Raw genomic sequence first — 27,357 nt, forward strand, 5'->3', positions numbered from 1 at the left:
TGATATTGACAGTGGTGTCATATATTAAAAAACGGGTACACGTTAAACGCGCGTGTAAAGCGTGTGTCTCTATCAGTGTAGCGGGAAAACAGTAATAACAGTGGCCCAATAGCGATCCAGACACACGGTCGTAGTTGGAAAAGAACTGTCGTGACCAGTACTGTTTTGCGACACGTAAATGGGTTTCGTCCACAACACATGTGGAAGGTTCTTAGCAGCAGCGTGTGAGGAAACTAACTGTATAAAACAGACCACAGAACTCGCAGAAATCAGGCAGTAGCCCGAAATTCGACGAAAAGTAAGCATTTATTGTAAAAGCTGTGAAATACACAATACGCAGTTTGAGTTTATGGATTTGGTCCAGGTAAAAGGACGAGAAGCCTAATCGTAACCAGGATAACTTCAATCATTTACGAATATTTTTTTTTTCAATTGTATATATGCGTAGGAATCTCAGGTGTCTTCCCGTACATAAGGATCACTCTCTTTGCTGTAGTAAAGGCTACTTTTACCCATATTGTCTCATCATACTGTCACCTAGTTCTTGTTTGTTTATTCTGTAGCCTATACTGAATATTTAGATTTCTTCAGGTAACAGTTGGATTGTTTGATAATAAGATGATACTGATATATTTTTCTCTGTAGAATGGAAGCCAAACCCAAAAAGACATTTTCTCCCAAGGCCAAGGTTGTTAAAGCCACAGCTCTAAAAGGAAAAGGTGAGATACTTGATTTTGTCAATATGATGAAACTTGTGTTGTCACGATACTAACATTTCAAATTTCTATTTAGACATTAAGGAATAGATTCAATACTCAAAATGAACCCCATGATAATAAATGAACACTCATCCTTTAGACAATAGAATGTGATTTGCAACATTAAATCGAAGTTCATTCTTTTCTATTCCCACATGGCCATATTTCTGTGTAATCCCTCAGTGGTCCAGATAGGCTCCATAGTGGTCCATGGGCGAGTACTAATCCACGCGGTCTCAGACTTGTTCTGATACAGGTCAAGATCATTCTAAATGTTTTCAGGACATGTTAATTTCTGTCCTGTGAATGTGATATTTTTAGTATTGATACTGGTACCTATTTTCAATGCTAGTTTTAGTATTGATTAGTATGTGGGTTTTTTTGTATTTCTATTCTATTTTATTAGATTCCACCAGCACTAAAATGGGAGGAAAGTCTGGTTCTAAGAAGCCTTTTAAGAAACCTTATAAGAACACAGAGCACAGTGGGAAAAGAGGAGAGAAACGGGTTGCACACAAGTTCTTCAAAAATGACCAACGAGTGAGGAAGAGAAAGAGGCCGCATGGGAAGGACAGTGAAGGAGGTGAAGGAGGTAAGGAGCACAACAACTCCTCCTGAGTTTTAATCATTTCAACATGTCCTCAGCTGAAGCAGAGTTTGTGGAGTTGTAATGCAGTCATGCTTAAACGGATCACCATCTTTAAAATGACTTCTCATCACTTTTCATAAACCTACTTTTCTTCAACAGTGAAGTGCTCATTTTGACTTTGATTTTGACATCCTCAGAGATTGGACAAGTAAATAAACTAATACTGGTATGCTCTAAATTAGGTTCATAACTTTTTCATCAATATAGAGATAATTTTTTAATAGGTAAGTGGGGTTGTGATTAGATAGTTGTAGTAGTCTATGACACCCCTGGATCATGGTATAATTTGGACATTTAAATTGCAATCAATATTCATCCAAAAAAAAGAAACTTGATAAAAGAATCAAGTCCGCTGACTTGCCCAATAAGAAATGACATACAAAATAAAATTGGAGAATGAAGTACAGAGCAGTGGCCGTATACTGGTGGCTGTGAAAAAGGAGGTTGGTCAAAGAAATTACATCTTGAATACAGGAGAATAAATAAACATTACGCAAATATGCATGATTCATGCTAAATACAACTCCAGAGGGTCAATGAGAAGGGAAACAAACAACCATAACATGGTTTAAAAGCTCTAAAAAGTGGATTTTGCAGAATAGGTCCACTTTAACATGTTTACCTACGACATTATGCTTCTCAATATATGCAGTGTTCTTGTGAGAACTGTTAGAGCAGTGAAGCGAATTTACATACTGTATGTGTGTGTGTGTTAGGTCCTGTGTCTAAAAAATTGAAGAGTGGAAAGCCTGACCCCAAAAAGAAGCTGTCCAAAGAGGAGCTGAAGGCCACACGGCAACAGAGGAAGAGGGACGTGAAGAAGAACAGACAACAGGCTGAAAGGAAGGACATGTTTGACATCATCTGTCAGAGCAAACAAATCTGGGGCCAGCTGCGCAGGTACACACCACTCACACTACACACTAGAGCAACTACTAATCACATTGCTAATCAATTAATCTGCCATTTTATGTTTTTGTTATTGCACTATCTCACTTTTTAAATGGGGAAAAAGTTTTTCCTCCATAATAAAGGATTTAAAAAAAAAAAAATCTAAACTAGTTCATTTTAAACAGTTCACAATGGTCCAAACATTTCTTTATAATTGTTTTTCTTAACTTTCAGAGGCCAGAGCATTGTTTTTCCATCACACTAAAGATACAAACATCTAGCATGCTTACAGTGCACCAGAATTATGTCCTGGAGAGCTGTTTTTATATCTGTACTAGGGCAAGACTACTACTACCTGCTTTATTACATGGAAAAATTTGGTACAGAACAGGACAGAATCTTTTACTCATACTTATTCTACTTTTACAGTATGTGAGTGATATTGCAGAATGTTTGGGAGGTTGGACAGCACAAAGCATGGTTTTACCTCAGTGATGCTAACTTTTAAATATTTATTACTGGTACTGTCAGAAATGGCTCATGGAGTTTTAACCCGTGTTATGTAAATTCCCCTTTTTCTAAAACAGACCTCTCCCTAATGGATAACATGCTTTTGTGTGTGGACAGGAAAAAGTGTGATGGGCAGATGAAAACGAAACTGATGAAGGATCTCCATGATCTGATCCGGGGCAAATCCAAACAGGTCGGTGAGGCCACATGTACTCAATATAATGGGAGGGGTTTTAAATGGAAAAACATGAGTGTGATATATGTGTTTGTGACAGATGGCTTTCGCTCATGACTCAGTACGCGTCCTGCAGTGCTTCATTCAGTTTGGGACCCATGAGCAGCGCCACGAAGTGTTTAACGAGCTCAAAGGTCAGGACTACAATTCACCTGCTCCCTTTTATGATGATGGCATTTGCTTGATACATGAAATAATAGCAATCACTCCACATTCAAGGGTTTCAGTCACATGACTTTGTTGTTGTTGTGTTGAGGATGTCACTATATAGCGTAGTCTATTTCCACTATCTGAAAGTCGTCCTGCTACATCAGAATGTAGCTCTGAAGACGGAAAGGGATGATACTTCAAGAAGATACATGTTTGGGGATTTGCCCCTCATCTGCTGCCTGACAACCTGCACCACTTAAAAGTGGCAAAAGCCAAAACCTTTGTAAACATTTACATCTAATAATAATAATATATATAAATAATAATTTTCTGATGTGGAGGGGGAGAGAGTTCCAAAGGGTTGGGGCAGCAATGGCAAATGTTTGGTCCTCCAAGGGGCTTTGATTTAACTGGTAGTGAAGAGGTCAGAGTCAGCTGATCAGAGATCTGTGAGGCACATAATCCACTGATCCCACAGATGAATGCAGTCATTGTGTCCTTGGGCAAGACACTGGGTGAGTGGTTCCTTGTTGTAAAAGTGCTATATTAAAATGTTCTCTCTATTAAGTCCAAAATTAGTCCTGGTGTCATCCTGGTTTAGTGCTGGTTTAGTTCTGGTCCGCCCCTGTGTAATCACTACCCGCTCGCATACCTGCCCATAAAATTCCAGAACGTTAAAACCCGCATGTTTCAGCAACTAGTTGCCCATACCTGTGGGTACCTGACCCTTTGCAGGACTCTGGTCTGACTATATGCACCTGACTTATGTTTAACTTGTCCACAGATGACATGGCGGCTCTGTGCAAGTCTCAGTACGGTCGGCACGTCGTGAAGAAGCTGCTCATGTATGGGTAAGTGTCTGAAGGGTCCTCCTCTCCCACTCCCTGCCGGCTCTTCCCGCTCCGGCTCCGCTGACTCCCAGCTCTCTTGTGTGATATTTTACAGGAACAAGGAAACGGTGGCTTCGGTGATGCAGACGTTCAAAGGTCATGTGAAGGCCATGCTCCGACATGCAGCCGCGTCCTCCATCATAGAGTATGCCTACAATGACAAGGCCGTGCTGTCCCAGAGGCTAATGCTAACAGAGGAGCTGTATGGGAACACCTTCACTGTCTGCAGGGTGAGCCGCATTTCAAAAAGAAGAGAATAGAAAAAGATAGCAAGAGACAGGTGTCAAATAAGGCCTAATTATATAAATGTATATGTAGTAAAAAGAAATAAAATAAGAAATAAAAATATCTCATAGGAAGTATTATCTGTTCCATAAGGGTGAGTTGTTGTGCAGTTGTATGGAGCATGGTATGAATTTAGTCCTGTATCTCTCACTGTTTGAGCAGAGCTGTAGAGGCCTGTTGGTAGAATGAGCTCCTCGGTTCCTCTAATCTGGTGCAGTGGGTGAGCAGGAGTGTCAATGAGGGAGAGCATTTTGTCCAGTTTCCTCCTGTCCCTCACTGTGACAAAAGTCTCAAACTCATCTCTAAAACTGGTCACGTGATCAGCTGCGAGCTGGTCAAACTGCCCAGTGTCTCTTTACTGGTGCCATCCCCCCACCAGGCGACAGCGAAGTACAGGGCACTGGCCACCACAGGTAGAAGATCTCCACTTAAAATAATAATACAGACGATGGCGATGATGATGCTGATGTCTAAAACAGGTCTTTTCCAGGCGCTGTGTACTGGTAGCTTAGGTATTAGGTCTACGTGTGAGAGCAGAGCCAACAGATGAAGTGTATTGAGAGAGTGAAATGGCTGAGCAGCGAATGGGTGGATGGGTGGGCAGTATTAAGACATTTTGTGCATAGAAACAAATGTCTCTTTTTTTCAGTCTTCAGTGTGCAACACCATCGACAAAGTGCTGGAAGCCAATCCAGACAAAGTGGACACCATCTTGGATGAGATGAAGCAGATCCTGACTCCCATGGCTCAAAAGTACGTGTCCCTGCACATAGTACTACACCCACTTTGTGTTCTAGCTGTTAAGGGAGGGAAAACACCGCTGTAATTTGGGGGTTTGCTTAAAAAAAAACTGTTGTGGACCTATTTAATGTTTAACTATAAAAATCTAGATTTATTTGACTGATTTTCTTATTGTGAAATGGTATATCAGATTTGTAGTGATTTAATACATTTTGAAGTTAACTGTTTTCTATCCTTTCAGAGAACAGGTCATCAAACACTCACTGGTCCACAAGGTCTTCCTGGACTTTTTCCATTTTGCTCCTGAGAAGCAGAGAACGGTGAGTAGGCCTCCAGTACATGATGGTACATGACGGTCCCTTAGACTGTATGGCGAAAGCTAGCCCACTAACCTCCACTTTTGAAATAGCTAGTGAGCCTGTATGTGAAGTGGTTACTTCAAGGTCTGGTTTCAATTGACTTCTATTGGAAAAACTCACCCCTCACTGTGTAACTGTTGCTGTTACACTTTGTATTAACATTATTCTTATTAACTCACTCTAAATAATCTGAATGTTTTTATTTTGCTGTTTTAGTCTGTGATTAATGTTCATATCTTGGTGACTGATTGTCTGTAGATCAACAGGTAGATTGACAGCATTTTTCAATATGCTTGTGCAACACTGCGCAACAGCATGTGAGAATAGTATCTCCTGGTGAAGTATGTGACTGAGGTGTGTCTGTGCAGGAGATGATTGAGTCTATCCGGGAGGCTGTGGTCTACATGGCTCACACTCATGATGGAGCACGGGTCGCCATGAGCTGTGTGTGGCATGGAACGGCAAAGGTGAGAACCCGCCCACTGCCTCAGCTGTCTTTTATTCAAACTGAAGCTTTGTTCTCAAAGTTGTAGGGACTGTAACATGTGCTGCTACTGGTTTAGAAATTGAACCTAAGATACCATTAGTGACCGAAGACATGTCTCAATTTGTGGGTTTTAGTTTTTGGATCTGGCAACCCAAACATGAGCCCATTCTGCTTTCTGATTAGATAATAATAATCTGCTTAAGAACAAAAAATATCATGTTTAAAAATACAAATGTTTTTGTAATTGTGAATAAATCAACAGTACCATCATTAATCAATATTTGATTTGAACACTATCTCGTATTGTAATCGTATATATCATTATATCCTAAAAAACTACCCCCCCCATTAAAAGTAATCCCCTTCCTGTGTGTTCTGCTGCAGGACAGGAAGGTCATAATCAAAACCATGAAGACATATATGGTGAAGTTTGCCACGGTGAGCCTGGTCCTGGTTGTTTTTCACTTATACCCTCTTCTCCTCTATTCTAATCCAAAGTATGTGTGCTTCTCCAGGGGGAATTCGCTCACCTTGTCCTGCTGGCCATCTTTGACTGTGTGGATGACACCAAACTGGTCAAACAAGCTGTGCTGTCTGTGAGTTACTAGATTTTAAATGTGGGTTTTTAAAAAGGTCAATGTTTCTATTACGAAGCCATTTAGATCAACATTGTGGCTTACAATAAATTAACTTAATCTTTCATCCACCATGCTGGCCAGAACTTGAACAGGACTGACAAATACCACTTTAAAGACTAAAAAGACTTAAATAATTAATCTTATTTGTTGTTAAATTTTCTGACACATTTTCCACCTCTATAAAGCTGTTCAATTTCTTTTTAGAAAGCACTGTCTCTTTACACCCAAGAGTTTGCATATCCATAATTTTGCTCCATAATAATGAAAAGTCTTTAACAGTGCTGACAGTAGGTTGTGCTGTGTATAGGAGCTGCTGTCCTCTCTGAGCGAGGTCCTGGGGAACAAATATGGTAAGAAGGTGATGACCTATCTGCTAAATCCACGTGACCCTGCCCACCTGCTCCCAGAGACCATCCAGCTACTGCAGAGAGGGGACAGCAACCAGCACAGGTGAGGCCAGGCCAAACCAGCAGCGCTTTCTCTTAACAGATCCTTAAGCATCACAAACATATTAGTCATGTCAAATTCCATTTTACTTTCCATTCATACTGCTAATAGATTGTATGTTAAATGTATTCATGGAAATGTTGTAAATATTTTTCTTCCTTTGCCATGCCTCATATGAACGCTCAGGGTACATAGAGAGTAAAATGTCAAACAATGTCTTTCTTTTGGTCACAGTGACATCAATAACCCTCGTGATTGATGTGCTGCTCCTAACATGGCCTCTTAGTGACACACTGATGTCATAGCGCAGGGCTGATGGCTGATGGTGATTGGTGTGTTTCAGTAAAAAGGACATGAGTATCCGGAGGAGGGAGCTGCTGGAGGCAGTATCCCCAGCTCTGCTCCAGCACCTGTGTGAGAATGCAGCGGCCATGGCCACAGACAAGGCCAGCTGTGTGACTGTCAGCGACATCCTGGCCTCCGCTTGTGGAGACCTCACACCAGCTATGAGCGCTGTGGCACAGCTCGCCAACCAGGAGCTGCAGCCAGGCGGAGTCAAAGGAAAGGTGAGGCAAAGTATTTAGGCATCATGGGGAAGAGAATGGGGATAGGTGAGTTAGGGGATGAGGTACTGAGGTTGTTAATAGGTTATATCCATTTGATGTGATCAGTGTTCTAGCATGTTTATACTGTAGTTTTAAAATGAGCAGATCAGAATTCTGTCATCCGGACGTGCTGTTGCAAGGACATTTAATATGTCTCCAGCACAATCTCCAGAACATGGAGGCGATTGCAGGAGACAGGCAGTTCCTCTAGGAGAGCTGGACAGGGCTGTAGAAGGTCCTCAAACCCATCAGCAGGACCCATATCGTCTCCTTTGTGCAGGAGGAGCAGGTTGAGCACTGCCCATGTCCTACAGAATGACCTCCAGCAGACCACTAGTGTGAACATCTCTGCCCAAACAATCACAAACAGACTTCATGAGGGTGGCTTGAGGGCACCACGTCCTGTAGTGGGCCCTGTGTTCACCACCAGCACGGTGGAGCTCCACTGGCATTTGCTACATGACACCAGACATGGCAAGTCCACCACTGGTGCCCTGTGCATTTCACAGATGAGAGCAGTTTCACCCTGAGCACCTGTGATAGACGTGAAAGAGTCTGGAGAGTTTGGGTCAGTGATGGTCTGGGGAGGCATATCTATGGAGGTATGCACAGACCTCTACTGGCTAGAAAATACCAATGTGACTGCCATTAGCAATCAGGATGAAATCCTTGAACCCACTGTCAGACCCTATGCTGGCAAGAGTATGCAGGCAGTGCCTGTAGGGTGAAGACAAATATTGAAAACCATTTTGAGTTAGCCTGCCACATCATTATTTCAGGGTGTCTATAAAATTAAACCTTCTGTAGGTTGAAAATTTTATTTCCATTAAAAGGCATACTTTTTTTTTCTTCCCTAAGACATTGCCCTGCCCATATCTGATACCCAACATATTTTTTTCTGATGTTTTCCCAAAGTGTTCTGCTGTTTTGAAACCAACTGTGTAAAGATTAGATTAGGTATACTTTATAATCCAAAGGAAATTACTAGATGATAAAATGTATCTAGTAAACTGGATTTGGTTTAGACTACAAACCTATCTGGACATGTACATAAGTGTATATACATATTGATTGACTTTTGATGATTTTGGATATGCTTTATCATCCATATTTCAGAAGGGAGAACAGTATTGATGGTTTTCAGATTCTAGACTGTGGTGATGTAATACTCTCAGATAGGGGGCAAGAGCCAGTTTTTCCTATTAATTATATTGTACTTTATCAAGGAATAGCAGAAAGGTAAATTCCCAAATATGGAACCTGATAACTTCTATTACTGACTAGACCCCAGACCTGCTATATTATAACAAAATCTGCAGTTGAACAGTATTCATTTTAGCTGCCCCCATCTGTATTTGAAATAATATTGGCCTATAGTATATTGTGATATCATCTGAAACCCACCAGTAACTGATATATATGTATTGTGTATTGTTGTTTGGGCACAGCTGCACCTGGCAGAACACCCAGCTGGACACTTGCTGCTCAAGTGGCTGCTGGAGCAGGACCTGACACTGGCTGAGGCCACTAAACCAGGTACATGGACGTTCACAGGTCACATTAGCTCTCAGTATGCGGCTCTACGGTAAATTTAAAGCAGATGAAAAGGAACAGTGGTAGTGAGTGTGCTTGTGGTCTGTGCTTAGAGCGGTTCGGCCGGATGCTGGTGGACACCGTGGGGACAGACAAACTGCAGACATGGGCTCAAGTCAACCGTGGAGCCATGGTGCTGAGCTGGTGAGACTGCACACACCAGGGTCAGGCACAGTATCACATTTGCTACACCTGCTGACTTAATCAATACAGTATACATGGCCATCGCCAGTGGTGGTGGGCTCACCTCAATACAACATTCATTCCCATAATTTCAGTTGTGAATGAACAAGTTTAGTCTAGACTTTTGATGCAGCCACATTTTTGCCTCACATCACGTCTGTGATGGCCTTTTTCACATGAACACTGTGCCGCTTCCTGCCTTTACTGGTCTGGCACACGTTTCACTGCCTGTGCCATTCAAAGCACAGTTTAAACGTGATGTCAGGATGCAGTGGGGGGCAGTTTTACCTGAAACCCCCATTACTGCACATTGTCTTTTGCTTAAAAAGACATAGCAAGTAACCCTGTATTGTTACCCTGTCCACATTTTTACAGTGGTAACTAGGGCAGCAAATTAATTGATCACAACTAATTTAGTAATGGAATAATTGTTAACTGGTCTAACACTGGCTACAAAACATGCCATGCATGAGAGAAGAGGTTTTAGGACCAAGACTGAGCAATAACTGTCTAACTTGTGGAATATATGATGAAAACGCACTTGTCTGTAAAAACACAATCATGATGGCCTCAAGCAGCTTCACTTTGACTTCATTTAGATCAAATTTAGTATAATTCTTAAATTTACTGGCTTTTCACATTCTAAACATAAAATCGATTATAGCTAGATATGTTATGCTAGATTATTTGTTCAAAATAATCGTTGCAGCCCTGGGATAATCCATCCATGGTAGTCAAAGTAGTGCAGAGTTTGAGTGAGTTGTGTGCCAAACAGAAGTGTGTGAATGTAATTACTTGAATGGGGCATTGTACTTGCAGCCTGCTGAGCAGCTGTGACTCTTCGGTGGTGGAGGAGGTAAGGGCCGCTCTGAAGCCCCTCATCCCTGAGCTGGAGCAGAGCAGCAGCACCACCAACCAGGGAGCCCGCATCCTACTGCAGAAACTCACCCAGAGCTGAGGGCCCCACCTCACCTGGAGCCTCCTGCCTAGAGAACACTCTGAACTGCTGTTGACTTTAGGAAGTGCAAGAAAATATTGTTTGTCAAATATGAGTTTGTGCATATTGTGTTGTCCTTGTGTCAGGATTAGGTGTGCACCAAACGCCAAGGGCAAAACTATTGCACACTGCAGATGACTAAATGATCCACAGTCAGAGCTGGTTGCTTGGCCTGGACTAAACACTGAGTGAATAGAATGTTCAATTTCCCTCTCTTGCCAGCAGAGAGTGTCAGTAAGTGTGGGCAATGGACAAATCATCAGGATTGGGATACTAAATTGTCTAACACAAATGTGACAAAACATGACTAAGTTATTCATTTCTGTCTGTACATTTGATAATGAAATGATACCCTCAAATTCTCAACATGTTTTTATGGAATATTTGAATGTTGAGCACATCTTCACAACAACATAACAGATTTAGATAATCGGCCCATCTCTGCTTCAGGCACCAATTTTATTTTATTATGACAGGGCCTGTAAAAATGAGTGCCAGATACATTGAGTTCATGTAAATGTGTTGAAGTATTTTAAATAACAGTGTAAATCCTATGTTTAATAATGTTACCACAGAGAACATGTGAAATACAAATGCTTTGTTATATTAATACCATCTTGCACACCCTGTGCTCTTTATAATAAACATTAAAATATATATTTTTTTTTTCTTCATGCATTCTGCATTTACCCTGTATGCCAGGCATGTCCAAACTATGGCCTGTGGGCCAAATGCAGCTCTCAGGCAAATTTTTCTTGGCCCTCAGACTTCCAGGTGAATTGGCCCAAATTACCTTGCATCAATTAAAAATTCACTTTTTGCTGCAACATTTTTGAAAGTCTACCTTGATAAATCTAATTTCATATTTAGTGTATGTGGCTGATTCTAACGTGTTAAACATGCACATATTTCAATTATTCACTGTACTGGGCTCCAGTCTACGACCCTCGATCAGCCCTCTGCTTCATCTGTGTTTAGATATGTGGCCCTTGATGAAAAAAGTTTGGACACACCTGCTGTATACAGTTTAATTTTCAACGAAGATACTTGAACATATTGAAATTACATGTTTTATATTTAAGTGGGACTAAACGCCTAAACACCCACAACCCCATTTCAAATGGAGCTCAAGTGACCACCCAGCCCTCTGTTCTAGAACTAAATTTTCCATTAATTTTTCCCTTAGACATTCTGGGGGAAAAAATGTGAAAGTGTGTTCAGGGATAATCCCCTGTATGTGAACAATTGACCACAAGATCTTTACTTTTAGTTAAAGTGTGTTTCTGAAACTTTATAAACCAACTTTTAAAAACACTTCACATAATCTTGTGATTAATGGCCTTTCTGAACTTAAAACTGTGTTATGAATATTAGTTACCATGTACCAGCTAATGTATGGGGAAAAATTATGGAGGACTGAAGAGGGAGGAGGGACATATGAGGAACAGTGAACTCCGCCCCTACAGCCAGTTTAGTGATATCACAAAAGACTGCTCTGTTTACAACTAGTGGAAATGCAGAGGCCACTGTAGGTCGCACACACAATTTTATTTTTAGCCATGCTTGCCTGCACAAAGCTGCAGGCTTAGCTAGTTGGGTGCCAACACTGACTAGGAACAGACAATGCTATTAAAACACTATATACATAGTTTAGGAGCCATAAGATTTAGTGTGGATTTTGGTTTAGTTCCACTTTAAAATGGTCAGAAATGCAATGCTGTTTGGCTCAGTGATCGCACAGCAACACATATGCATAGCTGGTGTGATGTTTCATGTGCCCCCTGGTGGTTGGATCAGGCTTTGCGGGGCTGTGTGAGCCGCCTCAGGGCCCGGCGGGTGAAGTGTACTTTGCCACGGGCCTTGGTGATGGCTGTGTACTCATTGGACTTAAGCTTTGCATAGTAGTCCGAGAACTTGTTGTAGAGGATGGAGATGGGCATGCCATTCAGGATGATCCCAAAGGAGATGCAGCCGAATGCAAATATCCGACCCAGGTTGGTCTCCGGGAACATGTCTCCGTACCCCACCGTGGAGATGCTGGCCTGAAAAAGCACGCTGCTCAAACATCATTTTGTAAAGTTTTTTTTTTTTTTAGTTAAGTCAAGAAAAACAAACAAAAAAACAAAACTTCACATGGTTTCAGTTGAAATATGCTCAAAATGCTGTACTAAGTAGGCTGACCATCTCAGATTGTGAAAAATAGAGGCACATGTTGAATGGTGGGGCATGGAGGGACAGACTTGGGGAATAAAAATCTACATATTGTAACTTTCTGGAGGTAGCGTGTCGTCTGCATGTTGCCATAGAAAAAAAGTTAAAAACCATACTTGAGAACATTCTCTATGGACATAGATCAATTTTATGCAATACTGTGGATGAATAAAGCCAAATGAACGGCATTTCCATGCCCTCCTAACTAAGTAAGCGTCAGGTTTGTAGAGATGCAAGGCCCCTCACAGTAAGGATGCATGTTTTTCAGTACAATAAATATCCAAATATGAAAAAAAAAAAAAAGAAGACTTTATTCTATTTTCATTCTAAAAGTTACTTACAGTCCCTGACAAAAGTCTTGTCACTTGGGTACAAGTTGACCTTGAGTGCCCCTCAAATATAAGTCTAATCTTTTTTTTTTTTTTTTTTTTTTGGACAAGAAATTACTAATTTCAGACACTTCAGTTTTTGAAATGTTTTGGTGCCAAAACAAAACTGCTTGAAAAGCATCCTAACGTTCACAGCTTGGTAAAGCCTGAGTCAGTTTTTGCAAAGACAAAAGTCTTTTCGCCTTGTCATATGATGCACCCAGTCCTAAATTACAGCCTCGGCTGTGATCAATAAGTGATCAGTCAGTTAGTGGGTGTGTATAAAAAGAACCTCAGCACACCAGACCTTCACATCAACTGCAACTTGACCTCTGACAACATGCCTAAGATCCACCCTGACCAAAGCGTTTATTATCAAGAGGCTGAAGACCAGATCCACTGCTGAGGTGGCTGACACCTTCAATGTGTCTCAGCGTCAAGTACAAAGAATAAGAAAAAAGATTTGAAGAGACTGGAGATGTTTTTGACAAGCCGAGGTCCGGTAGACCGTGCAAGACAACTGCTCGGGAGGTCCGTTTGTTGGCTTGAAAATACAAAGTCAGTTCCTTTTCCACTGCAGCAGACTCCACCAGGCCTGGTCACCTCAAGTCCCCGTGTCAAGCAGAACAGTTTGTAGAATTCTGTCTCGAAATGGCCTCCATGGTCGAATCAGTGCACAGAAACCAGCACTAAACAAAAGGCAATTAAAAAACTGTGTGGCATTTGCCAAGGCCCACAGCCTGCTAAAAGGATGGACACTGGAAAAGTGGCAGAAGGTGGATTTCTCAGATGAATCTTCAGTTGAATTACATCATAGCCGCCGCAAATATTGCAGGAGGCCTACTGGAGTCCGCATGGATCCAAGATTCACCCAGAAAACAGTTAAGTTTGGTGGCGGAAAAATCATGGTCTGGGGCTGTGCTAGAGATTTGCAGGGTGGAAGGCAATATCTATAGCCTAAAATCAAGAAGTATTAACTTCCTCTTACATTCCCAACCAGAAAGAGTTCAAATTTTGCAGCAGGATGCTCAATCGCACACTTCCACCTACATCAAAGTTCCTCAAGGTGAAGAAGATCAAGGTGCTCCAGACTGGCCGGTCCAGTCACCAGACATGAACATCACTGAACATGTCTGGGGTAGAATGAAAGAGGAAGCATGGAAAACGAAACCAAAGAATCTTGATGAACTCTGGGAGGCATGTAAGACTGCTTTCTTCGCTATTCCTGATGACTTCATCAATAAATTATATGAGTCATTGTCGAACTGCATGGATGTGTCCTTCAAGCTCATGGAAGTCAGACAAGATATTAAATATGGATCTCACAGCACCACTACTTAATTCACTGATGTTATGCAACATATTTTTGTATTTTAAGTCAATTCTTTGTTCAATTTTCACATTACTCTCTGTAGGTGAAAAAACTTTTGTCTTGCCCAAATCTGACCTTTCTGTGTTCATTAAATGATCAATCTTTCTTCAGTGAAGCAAATTTATTTTAGTATATTAAACATCATTTGGGAGAGTTTTAGCTTTTATATGAGCCATTTCTAAAACCCATGGATTAATTAAAAGTCAGGTTATAAGCTGCTGTTTCTACAAAATGGAGAAGTGACAAGACATTTGTCAGGGACTGTACTGTGGCTTCAAGTTCATAGATAATAACTGCAATGACACTGTATGATTTTTAATATAATTGTAATGCACACTGAGATTAAATACCCAAAATATTAGAACACAGAATGCTGATTGCAATTGTATACCCACAAAATCATTCATCAGCATTTTGAGCTTTGGAGATGTAGACAGTCTTACAGTACAGCATTACTCAGGCATGTTTGAATGAAACAAAAAATGTTGGATCTTAAACCTTACACAAGTCAATTCTGTGGAATATAGGGCCTTTAATGTCTATACATTGTTCCTTCAAATAAACACCAGTGGCTCTTAAATGTTTCACTTTTCAGTACTACTTAAGATACTATCTTTACTTTTTAATCGGACAAAAAAAAGGTGTCTGGTGAGTTACATCTAGTGCTGGGCAATTAATCAAAAGATCAAGAGATGGTGAGACAGTCGTGTAATTGGCAGTGATATGGTAGGGTTTTTCATGGTGAGATCTCTCCATTAATAGACATCTATAGCCAGGCCTCTGTCTGTACATGATGTGGTCTGGAGAAGAACTGAAATTATACTGATTAAAGGTTTGTACTGTTTATGTTCATCAAATCAATCCTAAAGGACTTACAGACTCACCATATCTAAATACAAACTGGCTTAAATTGGCCTAGACTATTAGATTAAAACACATTTAAAATGACTATACCATGGATATCATGTAGTTTGTAATTAATGATTAACCCAAAGGAGATCAAAAACAAACTGATTTATTTCTAAATTTAAAGGAAACTCAAACATTACTAAACTAAACTCAAATAATACCAAAGCAGACATTGGAATGAAGAAGGAACAATTTTAAACTTTTTTTTTTCAAACCTTAAAATCCCACTGTCCCTCAGACCCTTCCAGTCTCTCTCCTGATGCAGTAAGAGCAGACTCACCGCGGCCCACCACCAGGCATGGGGCATGGATGTGAAGTTTGTGTTGGAGACGTCATGCTCCACCGTGTAGACCATGGCTGAGAACATGAAGATCCCCATGGCAATAAACAGCAGCAAACAGCCCACCTGCACGCACAAGAGACATGAACTCCACTGGATTTGAGGGTCTTGATTTACTATGGGTCTGTGCTCTGCAGGTTGGATAAAGATGAAGATCTGAGATGGAAAATGAACTTAATGTAATAGAGATACTTCCTCATTTTAGCACTGAGACGCACAGATCACACCTGGGATAATGTCCTGAGGAAGTCAGACTGCAGATGGCGCCTTCATCCTGCCTCCAACGGTAGGAAGACAGCACCAAAACCTGTTTAAATCAGCTGACCGGACATGTCACAGCAACATCACGTGACCACCCTGAGGAAGACCACTAATGACCAGTTGAAACTGTCAGGTATGGAAAAAGAACCTATTAACTAGAGCCCGACCGATATGGATTTTGCTGTGGCCGATATGAAACCGATATAATGGGAGTTGGAGCTGCCGATAGCCGATATAATCGCCGATATATTTAGTGATGTAAAAATTCACTGTAAATCTTGAATTGTTTAAAAAACTTAGGTTTGGCTCTGGTGGATTTTAAATTGGGTTTATTTTGGCAACATTTATTGTTATTCTGACTCTTTACATCATATTTACAGACAGTAGGTTGGCTTAATGGCATTTTTGCATCACATTCTAGCAGCTAGTGATGGGTATTCCAGTTCTTTTTAGAGAACCGGCTCTTTTGGCTCGGCTCACTAAAAGCTGCTGGTTCTTTTGGCTCCCAAGTGACTCTTCAGATTGTTTTGTTGCAAGCAGGACTAAAGCACGTCTAAAGCAGGACTGAATCAAGACTGAACCAGGTCTAAACCAGGACTGAAAAAGGACTAAACCGGGACTTATTTATTTTATGCTAAACTACAGTGAAATATGCTCGTTTTTTTAATTTTTATTTTCTTTAATCCTACGTACACGCAAATTTCTCAAAGTTTCGTTTTCAGCCGCTGCCGCTGTCAAACCACGAATCTGCACGCGGCGGGAAGAGAAAAAAGTGAGAGAAAGAGAAAACACGGCTCCCAATAAGGATCAGGCTCCCGTCGTTCCCTTCAAAGAGCCGGTTCTAAGAGTCATTTCGTTCGCGACGGACCCATAACTAGTAAAGAAAGTAGCGCTATTAGCCTTTAGCCGTAAATACGTGCGCGCCGCGCTAATTAATTATATGCGCAAATGTCATAATTCACACGTCTGTTCACAGCTCATTTACATATCAGTGCAGGTCCAGTAGCAAATATACGGCCAATATAGTCACTTTAGAACAGACCAATAGAAAACAGTCTGTTTATGTGCGGGAGCTACAGCAGCTAACCCATAACAAATGACAAAAACTAGCTTCAGAGTCGACATATTTCCAACACTCACCGCTCATACAGGCTCCTCCTCACATCACAATTCTGCACTAATAAATGTCCTTTTAATCCAGACTCAAACCGATTGTCCGTAAAAAAGAATATAATCTCAGTGTTTGGATCTGTGTCTGCAGGTGTAAACAAACACACGTGAGTGACGCGATTCTGTGGTGTGTTCAGGGACAGTACGAACACACACAGACAAATGACTCCGTAGATAAATACTGATGTGGAGCCACATATTAGGACATTTATCTGTCTGTAAATTGGATTAAATGAACAGAATGTAGAGAGTCTAAGCTTTATAACGAGGTATAACATGCCCACGTGAAATATCGGCCCCTATCAGCAAGCATATCGGCCGATAGCAGATATGCCTAAAGTTATCCATATCAGCCGATAATATCGGCCAACCGATATACATCGTGTACAAATTCTCTCTGTGTCTCTCTGTGTCTGTCTCTGTCTCTCTCTATCTATACATACATTATATCTTGTGTGTGTGTGTGTGTATATATGTATGTACGTACGTACATATATACACACACACACGATATAAATAACACACAAAGATTAAGATTAGTTATTAAAGGAACTGTATGTAGCCTGCACTCTTACAGTTACAAAAAATTGGACTGTAATCTCAATTGAACCTATGTTGCCAGAGCCTTAACCTGCAGACAGAGGGGCACATCCAAGTGTGTGTTCATTCTCTATCTGGACAGATCACGCCTCATGTGAAAGATCAGAACAGACCTGCTGGTAGCACTGACGCAGGGTGAAGCCAAACGCCCTCAGTCCAGTCGAGTGTCGTGCCAACTTGAGAATCCTGAAGATTCTCATGAGCCGCATGATCCTCAGCACCTGTCCCACCTGCAGGGGGCACACATGGACAGCAGTACCACATCACATCTGGATTCATTTTAGAACAATATTCATCAACCTACACACTTCTCTGGGACAGAGGCCATGGGACTGCCTGCTTAGGTTTTTATTCAAAATTGACAAGAGCTTAGAATCAAACCAGAGGTCATGTGACATCACTATTTTGAGGGAAAAATCACATTCATTTGGACAGTAAACAAGGGGAAAAAAGCATTAACCATTCATTTCCATACAAGGACAACAACAGAATACAATGTAAAGTGCATATGACAGGTGTTCATGTTAAGTAATTACTTGGTTTGGTGGGATATTCCCTGTGCTGAAGATTCATCCCAGATTACGTTAGTTACAGTTTGTAGGAAAAGAGATGTGAACAAAAGTACTAAAAGTAGTGCTTACTTCTAAAACAGAATTCTTTTGCCTATATCATCAGTGTGGAAAACTCCATCCAAACATTTTCACAGAAGGCATTTTTCTGATGTCACGATTGAGACAAAAAAAAAAAGGATAACTATTTACTATTATTTAGACGAGTTTTGGTCCATGTCCAAACAGGAAGAAATGTAACCTTACCTGCACTTTAAATGCACTTGAAAAAGAAGACATAGTGCTTGTCTTTCTTCTATAGTTATAAACTATGGCACCTGTGGTTCATTATGTTATCATTTGGATATTTTAGAATCATAATATTGATCTAAAACAACTTAATAAAAGAGTCCACTGACTCCTGTGTTAGAAAACTGGTGCCCAATGGGAGCTGACATCGATGTAAATGTCATCAAAGGGCTGCATGCAGAAGAAGCGCCATATGATGAGTTCAACGCAGAGGCCAGCCACCCGGAATGGTGTTACCGGGGCCCCACCCTGGAGCTCGACGGCGAGCGTCTGGTGGCCGGGCCTTCCCCACGGGGCCTGGCCGAGCACAGCCCAAAGGAGTGACTTGGGGCCGCCCTTCCGCGGGCCCACCACCTGCGGGGAGGAGCCATATGGGGCCGGAGCAAGGAGATCTGGGCGGCGGTCGAAGGCGTAGACCTCGGCAACCGGATCTCTGGACCTATTTCCAGAATAGCTCTGGGGACATGGAATGTCACCTTGCTGGGGGGGAGGAGCCTGAGCTTGTGTGGGAGATTGAGTGCTACCAACTAGATACAGTCGGCCTCACCTCCACACACAGTTTGGGCTCTGGAACTCAACTCCTTGAGAGGGGCTGGACTCTATTTCTCTGACGTTGGCTGCGGGGAGCAGTGGCGAGCTGGTGTGGGCTCATTGCCCCACAGCTCAGATGCCGTGTGCTGCGCCTTTGGGTCAGGGACAGGTCTCTCACTGTGGTGTCGGCCTAGGGGCCGAACAGCAGTCCAGAGTACCCGGCCTTCTTGGAGTCCTTGGGAGAGGTACTGGACAGTGCACCGACCGGGGACTCCGTTGTTCTACTGGGGGACTTCAACGCCCGTGTGGGCAATGACAGTCACACCTGGAGAGGGGTGACTGGGAGGAACGGCCTCCCTGATCTTATCCCGAGCGGTGTTCTGTTACTGGACTGCTGTGCTAGTCACAGTTTGTCCATAACAAACACCATGTTCGAGCACAAGGGTGTCCATAAGTGCAAGTGGCACCAGGACACCCTAGGCCAGATGTCGATGATCGACTTTGTAGTCATGTCATCTGACCTCTGGCGTGTCTTGGACACTCGGGTGAAGAGAGGGGCAGAGCTGTCAACTGATCACCAAGTGGTGGTGAGTTGGGTCCACTGGCGGAGGAGGAAGCCGGAAAGACCTGGCAGGCCCAAGCGTGTAGTGAGTGTCTGTTGGGAATGTCTGTCGGAGCCCTCTGTCAGAGGGACTTTCAACTCGCACCTCCGGGAAGACTTCTTCTGGATTCTGGGGGAGGCTGGGGACATGGAGTCCAAGTGCACATGGAGAACCTTGGATCCAGGAGGAGCAGTGTGGTTTTCGTCCTGGCCGTGGAACACTGGACCAGCTCTACACTCTCCATCGGGTGCTCGAGGGTTCATGGGAGTTTGCCCAAACAGTCCACATGTGCTTTGTGGATCTGGAGAAGGCATTCGACCGTGTCCCTCGTGGTGTCCTGTGGGGGGTGCTCTGGGAGTATGGGGTTCGGGGTCCTTTGCTAAGGGCTGTCCGGTCCCTGTATGACTGGAGCAGGAGCTGTGTTCATTGCTGGCAGTAAGTCAGACCTGTTCCCGGTGCATGTTGGACTCCGCCAGGGCTGCCCTTTGTCACCGGTTCTGTTCGCAGTCAGGGGCCGGAGGGGGTCTGGTTTGGGGACCACAGGATCTCATCTCTGCTCTTTGCAGACGATGTTGTCCTGTTGGCTTCATCAAGCCAGGACCTGCAATGTGCACTAGGGCAGTTTGCAGCCGAGTGTGAAGCAGCTGGGATGAAGATCAGCTCTTCCAAGTCCGAGGCCATGGTTCTCGACCGGAAAAAGGTGGCTTGCCCTCTCCGGGTGGGTGGAGAGTCCCTTCCTCAAGTGGAGGAGTTCAAGTATCTCGGGGTCTTGTTCACAAGTGAGGGGAGGATGGAGCGTGAGATTGACAGGCGGATCGGTGCAGCGTCTGCAGTGATGTGGTCGCTGTATCGGACCGTTGTGGTGAAGAGGGTCGTTCCTACTCTCACCTATGGTCATGAGCTTTGGGTAATGACCGAAAGGACGAGATTGTGGATACAAGCGCTCGAAATGAGTTTTCTTCGCAGGATGGCTTAGAGATAGGGTGAGGAGCTCAGTCACACGGGAGGAGCTCGGAGTAGAGCCGCTGCTCCTCCACGTCGAGAGGAGCCAGTTGAGGTGGCTCGGGCATCTGTTGCATGGTGTTCTGGGCATGTCCCACCAGACAGAGGCCCTGTGGAAGACCCATGTCTTTGGGCTGGCCTGGGAACACCTCAGGGTCCCCCCGGAAGAGCTGGAGGACGTGTCAGGGGTGAAGGAAGTCTGGAGAAGTAGTAAGTATAGAGCAATGTGCATGTACCAGTGGCAATGAACACACGAGTTGATTTGCGTCTTGAAAATAAGCAATTAAAGATTACAAAATTACAAACATGCACAAATCACTCCAAATACAACTTCGAGCAAGTAAATGCGAAGGGGAAACAACTATAACATGAGTAAAAGATCTGAAAAGTAGGTTTTGCTAAATAAGCCAGTTTTAAGATACTCTGGTGCAGAGATCAAGTTTGATCTCTTGTGTATCCTGAGTGTGACCTCTCTCACCTTGCCCACACGTCCCACTGTCTCGATATCCTCTGAGTCCAGATGGATGTCCTCGTACTCAAAGCGCTCTAGCACCATCTGCAAGTAATGGGGCAGGATGGCGATCAGGTCCACTGTGTTGAGCATGCTCCGCCCAAAGCGCCTCAGGTTTGGAGTAGACACCAGACGCAGTATGTACTCCAGAGTGAAGAATGCAATGCACAAGGTCTCCACACTCTCACCGTAAATCCTGCCGTTCAGCTGGCCCCAAGCAGTCTAGTGCACATGGAAAGAGGACATTAAAAGGGGACATATGTAAAAGAGACTATTATGAGCTTTTAATCACACATGGATAGAGTTCATGGGTGAGTGTGAGTGAATGAATGAATGATAGATAGATATATATTTTATATTTCATATTTCATACACTTGACCCTGTGTGTCCTAAAATGCTTCTCTCTGAGCTGAATGGTCACCTGAACCACAGCACCTACAGTCAGTCATGAGTCAGTGCTAGTGCAGCCTCTGTAGCTCAGGGATGGAATTCTGGAGGTTCTAAGCTTTCACATGGCTGTCTATATACTGACAATGAGAAGAACTTGGATGTGCCTCTATCTGCAAGACAATAGCAACCCAAGTTCAGTTGTGATTGTAGCACATTTTTAAAACAGCAAGAGCGTAGGCCACATACAGTTCCTTTACTTTCTTTCATTTCAAAATTTTAAAAAGTTGGGGACTCAGCTGAACAAATCCAAACTAAAAATCAATTCAGTTTGGATTTTGAACAATGCTCTGTACTGATAATGCTGTACATCCTTTCACTACATTAAACTACAAACAGTAGTCAAGGCAAATGTGGAGAAGCAGTTCTACGTATAAGAAACCATAAATGTCCTCTAATAAAATGTAGACAAATACATTTCTTATAAAAGCATCTATTTGATGTACATCATATCTTGAATTGAGACATCAGTGTGTTCAATTAAAAAAAGGAAAATCAATAGTGCAGAACTGTAATCTGAGTAAACCTTGAGAGTGCCTCAAGGGTTAATACTGGAGCTGCTGCACCAGACATGAGCTGCCAAATGTATTTCCCACTGTAACACAATCACGTACAAAAAAGAACCCCTTAACAGGTTTGGTAAGCCACTGCTCAGAATGTGGTGTAAGGATTTAGCATCAGTTACTAATATACTCTTGGAGTAGTGTTAAGAATTGGACTCAGTTGACTTTGCTGACTGTCCCTGTGGCTGTACCTGGAAGCGCATGTCCTCCACAGTGTTGAGTGTCATGGCAACCAGCGAGATGAGCACAAACATGGATGATGCCACTGCCATGACCTTAGCTGGCACAGAAGAGAAGGGCTTTTCCATCAGGTTCCACAACGCCCGTCGACTCCGCCCCCAGCGCATGTGACAAAACAGAACCTCGTTCTCCTCTACTGCCACCTGCAGGACACAAACACAATGTCATCCTCATCTTAACTAGTCTGGGCCAAGCATATAATACCACCTCTTTAAGATAATAAAGGAAAGATATAGTGCTGCCTCTTGGCCGGGATTCCCCTGAAAAAAAAAGTTTTTTAATCTCAGTGGGATTTCTTTCCTTGTTAAATAAAGGTGAAAGAAATAAAAATGAAATATAAATATTAGTCAAAACTTATTTGTCCAGCCTGAACCATACGCTTTGACAACACTTTAGAAAGAAGTAGGTCTAGAACTGTGTCCTGCCTCTCTGATTTCAGACAGGCGTGATTGACAGGCCAGTTAACCAATTAAAGATGCACATGGTAGGTTTAGGCCCAAACAAACAGAACTGAGAAATGGTGTGGCTTTTTGCAGAATCAGCAGTTAAAGCACCAAACTCTTATTTATGTCAGGTAAAAGATGTACATGTTGTTCTGAATGATACAAGAATTTTGGAGGATGTCTTCCACATTACAGTGGAAGGGACAGCCTGGTCAGACAAAGTTAAGATAAAATTTACTGAAAAATTAAAAGTATTAGCTTCTCTAAATAATAATGTTGTTTATTATCTCCATTCATTCATTGATCCCATAAAAAAACAACTGTCTCAGATCTCAAGCATTCAATGGCTCTAATTTCAGAATAGTGGTCTAGAATCTAAAATAGGTTTACAATTAAATCATTGTTAAAAATCCATTCATTTCTGACATTTCAGGACAAACTAAAAGACCTGTGAGCCAAACAGCTGTCCAGATGTGGGCAGAGACGAGGCTTAGCTGTAAACACATGTCGAGACACAGATCATGTGGGACCATCTCCAAACCCACACAGCGACTATTGAGAACACAGTAAAGACACAAAAAACAATCAGACCAGACACAGCAACGGTCCCTGTCTCATTTACCAGAGCTCATACTGGGCTTGATTCATCTTTTATTTAATATGGCAGTCAAATACAAAAGACTGCAGACTGATGAATGTCTTAAACTTCCCTGAAAAAGATTTGGACATGCATTTCACTTGATTGAAACGTGTAATATGAGGATGAGCTTGTGGAGTGTGCGGAGCATGTGGAGCGCATGGACCGACCTCCTCCAGCAGCAGTCTCTGTATCCTCAGCTGCTGGTTCAGCTCGTCCTGGCGTTCCTCGAAGGAGATGCGGCAGCAGCGCTGAGTGTTCCGGATCCTCACGCCCCAGTAGTTCACCTCCTCAAGGAAGCTCCGGGGACACAGCTCATCTTTGATCCACAGCACGCCTGTTCTGGAGACACGACCATAGCACACTGACAAGAGACCATATCAGTTTAAAGCAGAACTACACCACTTTTTATTCATATGAACAGGTCCATTTTGGATGTGCAGACAACTCACCTGTACAAGGTGCAGAGGAGGAGGAGGACTCACCTGTACAAGGTGAAGAGGAGGCGGGGGACTCACCTGTAAAAGGTGAAGATGTGGTGGAACACCGAGGGGTCTCGGTCGAAGAAGAACTCCTGGCTGTGAACAATGTAGTCGTCACACAGGTCCAGTCTGAGACTGTGATCGGAGCAGGTGGCCAGGCGACCAATGCGGCTCTTTGGGTAGCGGGCGGCCAGCTGGTAGGGCAGCCGGTACACCTGAGGAGGGGGAGGGGTCAATGCATACATGAATATGGTGGGAAAAAGAAAACCTCAGTTTTCTTAACTACACTGAGCAGAGAACTGTGAGCCAAACATCTGTCCACATGTGGACCAAACACCACTTCAGTTCAACCATGTGATATGCTCTGGTGTTTTTGTTTGTGGGACAGATGTGTGTCCATCAGACCCTAGAGGACAGGGGGACAGAGGGACTCACCATCCCTCCCACGTTGATGTTGAGGGTGAAGTGCTTGGTTGGGGACACTGGGAACTGCTCCACATCCTCTTCATGTTCATACTCTGCATAAATGTCATAGATGTCCTTGCTCACCTCCTGTCAGACACACAGTACAGCAGACTGTACACATTACACACACGCATACAGGACAGCATATTGTACACACTATATATACTGCTCAAAAAAATTAAAGCAACACTTTGAAAACATCAGATCTCAATATGAAAAAAAAAAATCTGTTGTATAGCTATACCAATCTGGACAGGGCAATGTCTTGGGAACAAAAGGATGGCACCTCTTTTAATGGAAATGAACAACAGGTGCACTAGAGCGGCACCAATGACACAACCCCTAAAACAGGACTGGTTTTGCATGTGGAGGTCATTTCAAGTTTCTACCTCTTGGTGTTCTTGGCTGGTTTTCACTAGTGCTGCTTTGGCTGCAGTGATTACCATTATTAAGTTACACAGATTGTCCAACTTCCCCAGGATGGCACATGCGGACGTGCTGTTGCAAGGCGATTTAATGTGTCTCCAGAACAATTTCCAGATTATGGAGATGATTTCAGAAGACAGGCAGTTCCTCTAGGAGAGCTGGACAGGGCTGAAGAAGGTCCTCGACCCATCAGTAGGACCCATATCTGCTCCTTTGTGCAGGAGGAACAGGTTGAGCACTGCCCATGTCCTACAGAATGACCTCCAGCAGACCACTAGTGTGAACATCTCTGCCCGAACAATCACAAACAGACTTCATGAGGGTGGCTTGAGGGCACCACGTCCTGTAGTGGGCCCTGTGTTCACCACCAGCACGGTGGAGCTCCACTCACATTTGCTACATGACACCAGACATGGCAAGTCCACCACTGGTGCCCTGTGCTTTTCACAGATGAGAGCAGATTCACCTGAGCACCTGTGATAGACGTGAAAGAGTCTGGAGAAGACAGGAGAACACTATGATCCCTGCAACATGGTTCAGCATGAGCAGTTTGGTGGTGGGTCAGTGCTGATCTGGGGAGGCATATACATGGACACACAGACCTCTACCAGCACGACAATGCCCGGCCTCATGTGGCAAAAGTATGCAGACAGTATCTGGGGGATGAAAGCATTGATATAACTGAATGGCCCTCATAATCAGATGACTTAAACCTGATAGAACACCTCTGGGACATTATGTTTAAGTCCATCAGACTCTACAGGAGCTCAGTGATGCCCTTGCACAGATCTAGGAGGACATCCCACAAGACTCGTGGGATGTTCTCCCAGATCTGTGTAAGGGGACCTCACAAGATATTGAGAAGCCTTCTGAGCTGCAGAAATTTAACTGTGGCAAAATGGACTGGCCTGCAACATCATTAGTTCACTTTAATTTTCAGGGTGTCAATAAAATTAAGCTCTCTGTAGGCTGAAAATTTTATTTCCAATAGTGACATCCTTTTTTCCTAGGGCATTGCCCTGTCCATATTTGAATAGATATACAGTACTTTTTTTCACATTGAAATCTGATGTGTTTTCAAAGTGGCTATATATGTGATGTCACAGAGAATGTCATGGACCCTCGACTCCAGAGTTATTTCTAGTTTCAAATATAAAGAAATAAATGTGAAACATCATCTGTAGTTTACCCACACAGAAGCATAAGAAACATTTATTACAAGTTTGTCACCTTTTCATATAAAAATAACATGTGTATAAATGTTAAAAAGTTGCACATCCTTGAGATATACTACTTTTACAAACTTTTCACTGAAAATTGGCCAAAATATAATTGTATTATACATCTCTGGATACATGCATATTAGTATAGCTTTACTTTAAGTTTTGCCTTGAATTTTGAACCTAGTGAAAGCATTTAAAGAGTGTGGAAGCAGTGAACCCAGACCTGGAGGGAGTTCCATGGTTTGAGGCAGCTGTGGAGGAGGGCATCACTCTGGCTCCTGATGCCCACATCAGAGTCATGGAACAGGCTGCGGCTCCTGGCACGGAGGGTGGTCAGCATGGTCCTCCCCGAGAGAGTCTGACACTACAGCTCCCACAGATGAGTGTAGCACAGGACAGATGTGTTCCAGAGGGAGAGGGGGAGGGGGAGGGGGAAGAGGAGAGTGGGAGGAGAAAAGGGGGAAGGAACAAGGGCCCACCTCTCCGCTCTTACTGATGATGCAAACTGTGCAAACTTAAGTACCTTTATCTGCCTCATCCCAGATGAGACAGATAAAGGTTATTTCTGCAGCTTTTCTCCTCTCAGGATCACAGTGGCAATTGGCAACGGTTTTCTTCCCAATGTTTTCTTATTAAAAGCAAATATTATTTCAATGTCAAGTTCATGTTCATTAACAAGGCAGACTTTTCATCAGTGCAATTTAACACAAAATAGTAAAACTTGTAGTTTGGAGAGTTCAGAACTAGGAAGAATAAACTAACAGGAATCATTCCCCAAGCTGATCATTGACTGATCATTTGAAAGAGTTGGACCTTAGATGGATTCAAATGTGATGAATTGCTTTGCATATTGTGAGTTTAACAAATGTCTTCAAGGGTAAATATCATCAGACAGATTAACCAGCCCCATTCTCCAGTGATGGGGCGTGCTGACAGCAGTCTCACCACAGAAGTGACTTCATTAAATTGTTGGTGGTCAGCTCGAGTTCACAGTAAGCCGTAACCTCTGCAGTAATCCTGAGGGACGTGTGCAAACACGCAGTAATCCTCCAGAGGTCCAGCTCTATCCCAGCCCCCTCCACAGGACTCACCAGGCACACCAGGTTCCCCTCTGAGCTACTGGAGCAGCAGCCCTGACCTCTCCTCTTGTGCTGGGATCCAGGGCAGCTCTGGGACTGTGAGTCAGACTTCTGACCAACAGACAAGGCTAATGTACAGTGCCCCACATAACTAGGCCACAAAAAAGGTTTTCTTTTAAGCAGACAACTACTTTATCAT

The 27,357-nt window shown here is 43.0% G+C and overlaps 2 protein-coding genes across 3 annotated transcripts; one reads left to right on the plus strand and one right to left on the minus strand.

Moving 5' to 3' along the window:
• Positions 1-157: 157 nt before the first annotated feature.
• Positions 158-11,075, plus strand: pum3 (pumilio RNA-binding family member 3). Of its 2 annotated transcripts, none has more exons than XM_055153949.1 (18): positions 158-298; positions 646-719; positions 1,165-1,350; positions 2,124-2,307; positions 2,926-3,001; positions 3,084-3,177; positions 3,978-4,044; positions 4,139-4,313; positions 5,018-5,121; positions 5,351-5,429; positions 5,837-5,935; positions 6,340-6,393; positions 6,471-6,551; positions 6,901-7,043; positions 7,384-7,606; positions 9,094-9,181; positions 9,292-9,382; positions 10,241-11,075. In XM_055153949.1, exons 2-18 carry the CDS (start codon positions 647-649, stop codon positions 10,377-10,379), a joined length of 1,956 nt encoding a protein of 651 aa, XP_055009924.1. In that variant the 5' UTR covers positions 158-298; position 646; the 3' UTR covers positions 10,380-11,075. The 2 variants fall into 2 exon arrangements, with proteins under 2 accessions (XP_055009924.1, XP_055009925.1); XM_055153950.1 differs by having other exon boundaries at positions 9,292-9,402; positions 10,241-10,354.
• Positions 11,076-11,854: 779 nt separating this feature from the next.
• kcnv2a (potassium channel, subfamily V, member 2a) lies at positions 11,855-26,419 on the minus strand. Its single transcript, XM_055153951.1, has 9 exons — positions 26,303-26,419; positions 24,401-24,517; positions 24,002-24,180; positions 23,654-23,825; positions 22,355-22,546; positions 21,120-21,374; positions 17,763-17,879; positions 15,559-15,684; positions 11,855-12,460 (listed from the first exon to the last, which is right to left on the minus strand). Exons 1-9 carry the CDS (start codon positions 26,417-26,419, stop codon positions 12,212-12,214), a joined length of 1,524 nt encoding a protein of 507 aa, XP_055009926.1. The 3' UTR covers positions 11,855-12,211.
• Between the last annotated feature and the right edge of the window lie 938 nt (positions 26,420-27,357).

The sequence above is a fragment of the Boleophthalmus pectinirostris genome, unplaced genomic scaffold, assembly GCF_026225935.1.
Source record: "Boleophthalmus pectinirostris isolate CB_2022bp ecotype Guang Dong unplaced genomic scaffold, ASM2622593v1 HiC_scaffold_18, whole genome shotgun sequence".
Classification (NCBI taxonomy): domain Eukaryota; kingdom Metazoa; phylum Chordata; class Actinopteri; order Gobiiformes; family Gobiidae; genus Boleophthalmus; species Boleophthalmus pectinirostris.